Source organism: Aotus nancymaae, unplaced genomic scaffold (genome assembly GCF_030222135.1).
Source record: "Aotus nancymaae isolate 86718 unplaced genomic scaffold, 86718_ANA_hifiasm-v0.15.2.pri h1tg000014l, whole genome shotgun sequence".
Taxonomy (NCBI): Eukaryota; Metazoa; Chordata; class Mammalia; order Primates; family Aotidae; genus Aotus; species Aotus nancymaae.
The window spans coordinates 72,800,099-72,812,708 of NW_026988425.1; the positions used below are offsets into that span (position 1 = coordinate 72,800,099).

At 40.0% G+C, this 12,610-nt stretch overlaps 1 protein-coding gene across 3 annotated transcripts in view; it reads left to right on the forward strand.

Moving 5' to 3' along the window:
* The first annotated feature begins 1,790 nt into the window (after nt 1-1,790).
* The window catches only part of FAM151B (family with sequence similarity 151 member B), a 58,981-nt gene continuing 48,161 nt past the window's right edge, over nt 1,791-12,610 (forward strand). For 2 of the 3 annotated variants that reach the window (XM_021668644.2, XM_021668646.2), the window contains exon 1: nt 1,791-1,864. In XM_021668644.2, the coding sequence (XP_021524319.2) occupies nt 1,840-1,864 (25 nt within the window). In that variant the 5' untranslated portion in view covers nt 1,791-1,839. Of the gene's footprint in view, nt 1,865-10,248; nt 12,564-12,610 lie in introns of those variants that run through there. The other variant, XM_021668645.2, reaches the window with a different exon arrangement.

A 12,610-nucleotide genomic window follows, 5' to 3' on the forward strand; every position in this document is an offset into this window, starting at 1 on the left:
ACCATCAAGAAAGTGAAAAGACAATCTGCACAATGGGAGAAAATATTGCAAATATTTGCAAATTATCTGTTAAGGGACTTGTATGGAGACCATATAAAGAATTCTCACAATTGAAATGAGCACAGGATTTGAGAAGACATTTCTCCAAAGGAAATATATAAATGACTGATAAGCACCTGAAAATATGCTCAAAGTTATTAGCAGCAAAATGCAAATCAAGATAATGAGGTAGTACTTCCTATCCACTAGGATGGCTATAATTAAACACAGTAACAACAAGTACTGGTGAGGATGTGGGGAAATTGGAATCTTCATACAGTGCTGGTGGGAATGAAAGATAGTACAGCTGCTTTGCAAAACTGGCAGTTCCTCACACAGTTAAACAGAGTTACTATATGAACAAGTAGTTCCACTCCTAGGTATGTACACAGATATGTACACAGAAATGTGCTCATATACATCCACACAAAACTTGTCCATGAATGTTCATAGCAGCATTATTCATAAATGACAAAATGTAGAAACAACCTAAATGTCCATCAGCTGTTGAATGGACACACATAAAGTGTGGTATATACAAACTGGAATTTATTCCAACGTAAGAAGGAAGTACTGATACATGCTAAAACAAGGATGAATTTTGAAAACATGCTAAGTGAAAGAAGCCAGATACAAAAGACGAAACATATAGTCTGTGATTCCATTTACATGAAATTCCAGAATAGGCAAATTTATGAGACAGAAAGTAGATGAGTTGTTGTCTGGGAGTGGGAAGGGAGTAAATGGAGAATGATTGCTTTGGAATGATGAAAAATATTTTATCTGAAAGGCTGGGTGAGAATAAATTCCCTTTGTATTATCTGTCAGATGATGTATAGTTATCTTAGCTCTACCGCTGGCAGATTAAGTTTTTGGTAACAGTGGCTGAAAATGGCAGAGCTTTGTTGCTAATTCTGATCACTAGTTTGGATTCAGAAAGTAAGGAGTTAAGGAGGTCAAGAAAGACAATGGATGGGAGAATCCAGTTGCTGGGAGCGTTTTTCAGCGTGAAAGCTGGTAGAGAGACAAAATAGGGGAAAGAAAGAGAAAACTTCAAGTTATCAGCTCGGTAATCTTGTGCAAAAAGCTTTTTTTTTTTTTTTGAGACAGAGTCTTCTTGCTTTGTGGCCCAGGCTGGAGTGCAGTGGTGTGATCTCGGCTCACTGCAACCTCCACCTCACAGGTTCAGGCCATTCTCGTGCCTCAGCCTCCCGAATAGCTGGGATTACAGGCGCACGCCACCACGCTCAGCTAATTTTTAAATTTTCAGTAGAGACGGGGTTTCATGATGTTAGCCAGGCTGGTCTCGAATTCCTGACTTCAAGCAATCCGCCCACTTCGGCCTCCCAAAGTGCTGGGATTACAGGCGTGAGCCACCGCGCCGGGCCAGAAACACTGATTTTTATCAGTAACGAGTCCACATCCTTTTTGGATATTACTAACATTTAAAGGAAAATATATCCCGCTTTGGAATTCGTACCCCACTCCAACAACTGCTTTCAATCGGAGTTCCATCCTCCGCCGCAATATTCCCTAACGCAGCGTTGTCGTCAGAGCTACAACTGGCTGCCGAAATCAGTCCGTGGGGCGCTTGGCAACATCAGCACGGCGGAGCGGCGCGCAAGCGAACCTGGAACGCCAGCCTCTGCGCCTGCGTGTCGCAGCTCCTATTGGCTCCGCTTCGCTGGCTCCCGCCTGGCTCTTCCCCTGCCCGAAGCAGTCGAGTTTCCCTGTCGTCCTTGCCCGGTTCGCGGGGTCGCCAGCCGCTAGGCGCCTGCGCGGTCGGCGGGCGTCGTCACCATGGCAGCACCCGCTGGAGGCCCAGGTAAGCGCCGAGCGCGCGGCCTCCGCCTGGAGGTGGAGCGCTTTCAGAGCCTCCGCCGGCGGCACCCTCCCTTTGCGGGTTCCCGCGGTCCTCCTCGCTAGGGACCTGGGAGCGCGCCGCGCAGAGCCGGGCGGCTGGGCTTGGAGCCCGCTCCGCACTCAGGGCAGCTTCCGCTCTCCTGGCGAAGACCTTGGTTTGCGGGGTGGGCGCTAAGGGACAGGCGTTCCAGGAGGCGGAGAATGACAGGGTCAGTGTCTTTTGAGGTCTTGGTTGGAAAGAAGGCATGTGACGTTTCCCTAATCCTTAATTTCAGCCGACCGCATGGGGGCGGTCTGAGTCAGTCGGTTCCTCTTTGGGAGCTGGGCGAGGCTTGGGAACGCGGACGCAGGGCGGGGCCGGCGTGGCCCCGCTGCTGAGCGCGGCCTTGGGAGCGCGGCTCGCTTGTCTTTGCTTGGAATCAGGTGCTTCAACCCTCGGGCCTGCAGTTCCGTTCTTGAAGCTTACAGTATCGTTTCTGTAAACTTAAGTAGTGGCGTGAGACAGCCTCAGTGACGCGTTCTTTTTTCAGTTTAGTTTTGTTTCGTAATTGTAAAAATAATACACGCTTTCACCATTCTGACTAGAGGGCTGTGTAAATAAAGGCTCTCTTCTGAGTCGATGCAGGGTTTACACGATCTTGGAATAAAATGTGTGTGTAAGCGAAAAATGACCAGAATGGTACTGAAAAATGCCATTATAGAATATTTATAAAGTATGTTAGTACATGGAATTAGGAAAAATCCCCCAAATGCTGATACCCACAGGCACCACTACTAACTTTTTGGTATTTTCTAGCAAGACTGACTCTTAAAAATAGAGTTAAGGTCATGTAAACATAATTTTAAAAGTCCTACATGTTCTCATTCTATCCCTATGTCACCAAGGTTTTTATAAACATAATTTTGAATGACTGTTTTATACAATTATATTGTAATTAACCAGTCTCCTAATATGGGACGTTAATCAATCATTTTCTGTTTTGTTAGAATTCATTCTGTAATGAACTTCTTTGCATTGTTCTTCCTTGGTTATGTTTATGGTTTGTTTTTATCTTGGACATGATTCTTGTAGCTAGAATTACTGGATCAAAGGATGTAAACTTTTTCTCTCTCTCTCTCTTTTGAGACCTGTGCTAAACAGAACATTTTCTTCAGACCAGAGTTTTCCTTTTTTAACCCTCGGGCTCTTTATATCTCAGTGTAAATCCTTTTAATGCCTAGTTTTTCTAAGAATCCAAACAAATCTGGGACTAAGTTCATGCTCAAGACTTACACCATTCTCACTCACAGGCTGTATAAATCCAGATTCTCTTCTGTATCGATGCAGGGTTTACAGAATCTTGGAATAAAATGTGTGCACAAGTGAAAAATATCCCAGGCCTGACAAATGCCATTTAAAAAAAACAAATTCTCATTACCAAGTTATTGATAAAGCAAATTCTTAACCAGATTTTTCCATTATATGTCATTTTCCCCCCTTACTTTAAAAAAACACATTCTCAACATAAAAAAGTTCAAAAGGCACAGTAGGATGTATAGTGAAAAGTTCCACCCTGGCCAGCCATGGTGGTTTATGCCTGTAATCTGAACACGTTGAAAGGCAGGAGCATCGCTTGAGCCCTGGGGTTTGGATCAGCCTGGGCAACACAGGGAGGCCTTGTCTCTACAAAAGTATAAATAAATTAGCCAGGTATAGTGGTGACACATACCTGTGCACCCAGCCACTTAGGAGGAGGCTGAGGTGGGAGAATCGCTTGAGCTGGAGAGGTCGAGGCTGCAGTGAGCCAAGATCATGCCACTACACTCCAGCCCCAGCGACAGAGCCCAGAGCCTTTGTCTCAAAAAAAATAATAATAATAATAATAAAATGAAACAAAGTTTTATCCCTTCCCTCAACCAGTCAACTCCCCTCCACCTGTACTTTCAAAATCAGAAATGGCTGGCTGAGTCTTTCTCACACTGTGTTACTCTAACACTGACTATCCTTCTTTCGTCTTTCACTTTTAAGGAACTTGCGGTTAAATTAGGCACACTTAAATAATCCAGAGTAAACGCTCTTCATCTCAAGGTCATGTGATTAGCAGCCTTAATTACATCTGTAACCTTAATTCCCTCCCTGCTATGTGACATAGCATTAACAGATTCCAGGGATTAGGAAGTGGACATCTCGGGGTAAGGGTGGGTAACTATACATTCTGTTCTTCACTGGACTTTTTCTCCCACATAATAATATATCTTTGAGATTATCTCAGTGCATATAGAATTGCCTTATTCTTTTTAGTGGCCGTATAATGTTCCAGTGTGTGAATATACAATAATTTACTGAATCCACTGTTGATTGACATTTATGTGTTTACTCTTTTGCCATTACAAACAATACTGCAATAGATATATTTGTATAAAATGAGTTTTTTCCTACAGGTAAGCATATCTATCTATGGGGTAAATTTATAGAAGTGGAATTTCTGGGTCAGGGGATAGATTACTTTTTTAAAAAGCTTTTCCCATTTTAAAAATTGTTACTGATGTATAATTTGCATACTATTAATATACAATTTACTCATTTAAAGAGTGTAATTCAGTGGGTTTTAGCTTATTCACAGACTTGTGCAACAATTACCACAATTTTAAAACATTTTCACCTTACAAAAAGAGCACTACCCATCTCCCACCCTTAAACACCCACAACCACTATTCTACTTTCTATCTCTGTGAATTTGCCTATTCTGAACATTTCGGATAAATGGAATCATCCAGTGTAGACCCTCTTATGTCTGGCTTCTTCCACTTAGCATAGTGTTTTCAAGATTCATCCATCTTGTACCATGTTTCAGTACTTCATTCCTTTTTATGGCCAAAAAAGGAATTGTATGAAACACCACATTTTGTTTACCCACTCATTAATTGATGAACATTTGAGTTGTTTCCATCTTTTGGGCTATTGTGAATAACGCTGCTGTGAACATTCGCGTACAAGTTTTTGTGTGGACATATGCTACATTATCTTTAATGGTAAGTCAATTCTGGTAGTCACTTTTGGAAACTGGAAGGAACCTTAATGATTGTGTAGTCCAGGGGTCAGCAAGCAGCAAACTTTCTTTTTTAATTTTATTTTCAATTGACAAATAATAATCATATATATATGAGGTATGATGTGATGTTACATTACATGTATACATGGTGGAATGATTAAGTCAGGCTAATTAATATATCCATCATATATATAATATATATAAATTATATGTATATAATTTATATATATATAATTTATCAAAAGGTGCATCTCTGGCACCTTTTGATAAATAGAGGAAAAGGTCTCTTCTCTGCCTTTGCAGCTTCCTTACTGGCAGGATATAGCAGAAGCTAAACCTGAACTAAGTCTGCTAGATGGAGACCATTAGCCAATCACAGGAGACCAAAGTCTGGTCGTTAACTATAGGGTCCAGCCCTATAGGGTTCTGTGAGCCCCTCCCTGCTGGTGCAGAGAGGAGAAACTGTAGAAATAAAAGACACAGACACAGAGATAAAGAAAAGAGAGTTTGGGGCTCGGGGTCCACTGCCAACCAAAGCGCGGAGACCTGCAGTGGCACTGAGTGCCCAGACACTCTGACTTTTATTGAGTACAAAGCAGTGGACAGGGAAGGTAGGGTAAGGTAATGGTGGTCAGTGATAGGGTCAGGTAAATCACGTGTCTTGAAGATAGGGAGCCTAAGACTTTCAAGTAGCCGAGGGGAGGAGAAAAGCTAATGTGTCAGCGCTCTTTGCATATTTGTCAGAAATATCAAGGACACTAAGATTATGTTACTATTGTTAATTCTTATCTTTTAAGGAAAAGAGAAACCAGGTGCAGAAGCAGGGCGTGAGAGTAGACATGGAACGTGACCACTGAAGCACAGCATCACATAGAGACAGTTAAGCCCCCGGATGTCTGCAGGCCTCCCTGACAGCCGTCAGGCCTTGCCACAAGAGCTTGGAGAAGTGGCGTTTTCTCCTAACTTCCCCAGGAAGGAGATGTCTCAGTCATTTTGGACATCTCCTTCCCTAGCTGGCTAAACAGCGGGTGCTTTCACAGCGCTGGCACTGCCGCACAGCCAAGGCCCCCTCCAGCAGCCCTTATGCGGGCATGACAGAGGGTTTAGAGCATCTTGCCTTAGGATCAGTTTGTTCACAATGTCACCTCAGTTCCATGCTTCATATCCTGATAGTCTTAGTAAAATTAAAGGTTATATTGAGTATATATCTTTATAATTATAAGTAACTATAAGATTATATATGATTATATAAAGGAATAACTATGTGCCTACATTTCTAATTCTTTTCTAAATCAGTGTTTATATGGGAACAGGCTGAGGCTTCAGACCCTTGCCACAGCACTTGCGGGGTTTCCCCCCTAGAGTTAACCTATAGAACTCAAAGTTGCCAATACATAGAGATACCCTTTTTTCCTCAGACTTAAACCTTTGCCACTGATATTAATAATAAACATATTAGGATTTTTCGGGGAAGTTTTGTACTTAGGTCCATTGTGTTTTGATAGTATTTATTGATTAATGCAGATATCTTCAGTGCTACAGCTATAAAATATACCCTGAGCAGCTTGTTAATTCTATAAGTCACAAAGTAAAGACTATTTTTTTAAAAAGTCAAAATAAAATGATATACTTAACATTTCTTTATAATGAGAACATTTAAAATCTATTTATTTGTTAATTTCGAAACATATAAGTCTCACTGTCACCCAGGCTGGAGTGCAGTGGTACAGTCATGGCTTACTATAGCTTTGACCTCCTGGGCTCAAGTGATCCTCCTGCCTCAGCCTCCTGAGTAGCTGGGACTACAGGCACACACCACCATGCCCAGGTTATTATTATTATTATTATTATTATTTATTTTTTTTTTTAGTAGTAGAGACAAGGTCTTGCTTCATTACCCAGGCTGGTCTCAAACTCCTGAGCTCAAGCAGTCCTTCCGCCTTGGCCTCCCAAAGTGCTGGAGTTACAGTTGTGAGCCAGCATGCCTGGAGCTATTAACTATAGTCACCATGCTGTGCAATAGATCTCGGGAACTTATTCCTCCTGTCTAACCGAAACTTTGTACCCTTTGACTAACATATCCCTCTCCCATCCAACTGCCTGGACTGCATCCCTAGCCTCTGGTAACCACCATTCTACTTTCTACTCCCATGAGCACTACTTTTTGAGATTCCACATGTGAGACTATACAGTATTTTTCTGTGCTTGGCTTATAAGTATAATGTCCTCCAGGTTTCTTCTCTGGATGCTCAGACTGTTGTAGACAGCAGCGTTCTGCCATCTGTTGTTACAGATGACAGAAATTTCTTCTTTTTAAAGACTGAATAGTATTCCATTGTGTATATATAGCACATTTTCTTTATCCATTTATCTGCTGATGACACTTCGGTTGTTTCCTTATCTTGGTGGTCAGCAAACTTTTTCTGTAACGAACCAGATATTAAATTTTGGGCTTTGCAAGACGTCAATTTCTGTTCCAACTAATCAACTCTGCTGTGGTAGCTGGAAAACAGCCACAGGTTGCACGGGGAAGGAGGTTGGGATAGATAGATGGAGCATGGAGGTTTGGAGCCGCAAAACTGTGATTCTATATGATATTGTAATGGTGGATACATGCCATTGTACAAGCGTCCCTTGTTTTATTGTAATTCACTTTATTGTGTTTTGCAGATGATACTTTTTTTTTTTTTTTTTTTTTTTTTTTTACAAATTGACAGTTTGTGGCAACCTTGTATTGAGCAAGTTTATTGGTGCCATATTTTTCAATAGCATGTGTTCACTTTGCATCTGTCACAGTTTGGGAATTCTTGCAATATTTCAGGTTTTAAAATCATTATATTTATTATGGTGATCTGTGATCAGTGATTCCCCGCCCCCCACTGGAATAAAGAATACTACATATGCTTAGTTGTTAAAGCAGCAACAGAGTTTGAGAGGATTGGCTCTCATTTTGAAAAGTTCTCCTGTGGGTAAAATGCTATCGAACAACATTGTGTGCTACAGAGAGAGCTTTCATGAAAAGAAGAATCCATTGATGTTGATAACTTTATTGTCTTATTTTAAGAAATTGTCACAGCCACCCCAGGCTTCAGCAGCCACCACCCTGATTGGTCAGTAGCCATCAACATCGAGGCAAGACCCTCCACCAGTCAAAAGATAACAACTAGCCGAAGGCTCAGATAATTGTTAACATTGTTTTAGCAATAAAGTGTTTTAAAATTAAAGTGTGCACACTTTTTTAGACATAATGCTATTTTACACCTACCTAGTAAGCTACAGTATAACAATGTAAACATAACTTTTATATGCACTAGGAAACCAAAAAATGTGTGTGTGACTTGCTTTATTGTGATACCTTATTCCAGTGGTCCATAACTGAGCCTGCTATCTCAGATGTACACCTAGACATTTGTCAAAACCCATAGAATGCATGACACCAAGAGTGAATTCTAATGTAAACTGTGGACTTTAGTTAATAACAGTATGTCAGTATTGGCTCATTTATTCTAACAGACATACAACACTAATGCAAGACGTTAAAAATTGGGGAGCTTCAAATAAAAGCAATTTTTTAATTACCAAAAAAGTAAAAACCAGGGAAATTGAGGGGAAGAGTGGGGATCATATGGGAACTTTGCGCTTTTTGCTTAATTTTTTTTTTGGAGGTGAAGTCTTGCTCTGTTGCCCAGGCTGGAGTGTAGTGGCATGGTCTTGGCTCACTGCAACCTCTCCCTCCAGGGTTCAAGCTATTCTCCTGCCTCAGCCTCCCGAGTAGCTAGGACTACAGGCGTGAGCCACCGTGCCCAGCCTAATTTTTTCTGTAAATGAAAACTGCTCAAAAGGCTGGGCCAGGAGTTCAAGACCAGCCTGGCCAACATGGTGAAAACCCATTTCTACTAAAAATACAAAAAGTAGCTGATGTAATGGCACATACCTGTAATCCCAGCTGCTTGGGAGGCTGAAGCACAAGAATTGCTTGAATGCAGGAGGCAGAGATTGCAGAGCTGTGATCATGCCACTGCACTCCAGCCTGAGTAACAGAGTGAGTCTCTGTCTCAAAAAAAGAAAGTGCTAAAAAAACTCAACCTTAAAAAAAAGTTGCAGCTATTTTTGCCTTTCTCTCGGCCCTGTTTTCAGAGTTACGGCCTGTTTAAATAATAATACTAAGACCCTAGATCATAGGTAATTAATTGGATTCTCCTTAAATTTTAAGATATATACAGTTGTGGCTTAAATACAAACTAACAATTTCACTTACCAAAAGGGTAAGGAGAACTTTTTACTTTACAGGTTTTTAAATTCTAGAGTCATAGTATTTTATTATTACCTTGTAAGTTGCCTTTATAGAAATTCTGAATGCAGTATGTTTAGTTGAAAAGTGCTGTGGAAATATCCAATATGGACCATTAACTAACATTTAGGTTTTTCTGGTAATATGCATACTTACCATTTCTCTAAATCATTTGACATATCTCAAAACCTTCATTTTTAACAGCCAAATTAGTCACATATTCTATCATGCGTATATATTGTGATTTAATTATTTCCCTATTGTTGGTCACTTGTTATAGCCAATTTATAGTGTGCCTTCTAAAATGCCTACCTTAATATTTTAAAGAATGATGGCCTTGTGTTGCCATTTCAGTCTGAAAGGTCTGTGACTCTATTACATATGCCAAATAGGGCCACGTGTTTTGGGTGGGAGACTGCTTTGGGGATAGTGGATCCTCCACCTAACTTTCCTTTTTTTAATTATTCTGCAGCCTAGTATTAGAAGTGATTGCTAAGTCCCATGTACATTAGTTAGAATTTGTCTTCATATGCCCCTCCATTCTCTGGTCTATTTTAACTTTTCTCAATATCTTAGCAGCAGTTTCCGATAGCCATCTGTAGATTTTAGGTTTTTGGTTTTTTGGGGGGTTTTTAAAAAAGATGTTAGTTCATATTTTTTATTAACTCATACACAATTACTTATCTTCTGATTTGTTGAAGCAGTGAGTCAGACATTTATCACAATAATGTCTGTCAAAGTAGTTTGCCATAAACACTCCAGCACCATCTGAGGGGCTCTCTTGATGAAGGTGACTAATTTTGCCATTCTCATCCACCTCATAGTATTTCAGGACAGCCAGCTTCACCTTCTTTCTCTCGGGATTATCATTCTTTGGAGTGGTGTAAGACTTCTTCCTATTCTTGGCACCACCACAGTCTCAACCCAAGATGAAGAGTAGACTCCTTTTGAATGTTGTAGTCAGACAAAGTATGTCCATCTTCCAGTTGCTTACCAGCAAGGATCCGTCTTTGCTGATCAGGAGGAGTTCCTGGATCTTGGCCTTTACTTTTTCTGTTGTGTCCAAGGGTTCAGCTTTGAGGGTGGTGGCCTTCCCCGCAAGGGTTTTTACAAAATCTGCATTTTGGTGGTGGCTCCACTGCGGATAGCAGATGGAAAAAAAAAAAAAAGGAGAAGCAGTTTTAGGTTTTTAACTGTTGTTAGGTAGAGTTAACAAACAAATAATTAACAGAGGAAAGATTCTCATGCAGGGGGAATTTGCAGCCACTTGCTAAGCTCTTGATAAATGTTGAAGCATGAACAACGATTAGGGAGGTAAAATTATGGACTTTTTTCCAGCATTTTCTTCTTTTATATTATGTTATGATATAGCGTGGAGTAGATCTGGGTTCACATATTTTTGCTATCACTTACCTTATCTTGGTTAACTCACAAATTTCAATGCTTAATTGAGAGAAAATATGTTATGCCGAAAATTAGTTGAAAGATATGAGAATTATGTATATTGTACACACTAGATAAACTTATGAATGCTAATTCAAGAGATTATGTGATCACTCAAATAGATGTTGCTGAGAATTTGAAGGTGGATATGCAGTAAAATGTGCAATTTAAATTCTAAGTTGTTAATATAAATATAGAATGGGGCTTCAGGTAGAGAAAACAATTAAGTTGTGTAAAGCTTAGAATTTTAAATACAGCTTTGGCTTTACATCAGTTTTCCTTGTATTTCTGAGACCAGAATTGTAGAGAACATCATATGAAATTTCCAGCTTTTAAATATGTGCTTCTCACCAGTTTTATTTTCTTCCTACATTCTTATGCTCCTGATGTTCAGACTATCCTATATGTCTATGAATTATTATATAACATAACATATAACATGTTTATATACTATATATTTGCCACATCATAATACCTGTTCTCTATTTTTAAAATCTTGTATTTTTCCAAGTCTAACTACTTTGTTATTATCCTTTAATATCTCATCTGCACTTTGTTGTTTTTTCTGTTTGTTTGTTTTGTTTTTTACCCCATAACTCAGCAATCCCTTTTCCAGGCATATACCCAAAGGAAATGAAATCACCACTTTGTAAAGATGTCTGCACTCCCATGTTCATTGAAGCATTATTTACAGTAGCCAGGGTATGGAAACAACAAGTGTTTGTTGATAGATGAATGGATAAATAAACTGTGGTACACAGGGAAAATGGAATATTATTCAGCCCTAAAGAAGAATGAGGACTTGCCATTTTCCACAACATGGATGAGCCCAGAGAACATTATGCTAAGTGAACCAAGACAGACACAGAAAGACAAATAGTGCATGATCTCACTTATATGTGGAATCAAAAAAATTCAAATGTAACAGAAATAGAGAACAAAACAGTGGTTAGGAGAGAGGGAAGCAGAGGAAATGGGGAGATGTAGTTAGAGGATACAGAACAGATATATAAGATGAACAAGTCGCCTCTTTCTGGCTGCAACCATGGAGGGTATAGAAGAGAAGAAGGTTCCTGCTGTGCCAGAAACCTTAAGAAAAAGTGAAAGAATTTCGCAGAGCTGAAGATCAAGTACAGGAGAAACAATTTTGCCCAAAAGATGCTTGAAAGGCAAAGAGGAAGCTATCTATGAAAAAAATGAAGCACTATCACAAGGAATATAGGCAGATATATAGAACTGAAATTCAAATGGCTGGGATGATAAGACAAGCTGGCAACTTCTATGTACCTGCAGCACCCAAATCGGCATTTGTCATCAGGATCAGAGGTATCAGTGGTGTGAGCCCAAAGGTCCGAAAGGTGTTGCAGCTTCTTCGCCTCTGTCAAATCTTCAGTGGAACATTTGTGAAACTCAACAAGGCTTCAGTTAATATGCTGGGGGTATATATTGCATGGGGGTACCCAAATCCGAAGTCAGTAAATGAACTAATCTATAAACATGGTTATGGCAAAATCAACAAGAAGTGAATTGCTTTGACAGATAACACTTCGATTGCTCAGTGTCTTGGTAAATATGGCATCATCTGCATGGAGGATCTGATTCATGAGATCTGTACTATTGGAAAATGCTTCAAAGAAGCAAATAACTTCCCATTGCCCTTCAAATTATCTTCTCCACGAGGCAGAATGAAGAAAATGACCACCCGTTTTGTAGAAGGTGGAGATGCTGGCAACAGGGAGGACCAGATCAACAGGCTTATTAGAAGAATGAACTAAAGTGACTACCATGGTTATTTTTCTAAGCTGGTCAGTTAATAAACAGTACCTGCTCTCAAATTGGAAAAAAAAAAAAAAGATGAACAAGTTGAGATCTAATGTGCAACGTGAGGACTCCAGGTAATAAAATTGTACTATATGTAAGGGATTCATGTTAAATGAGATTT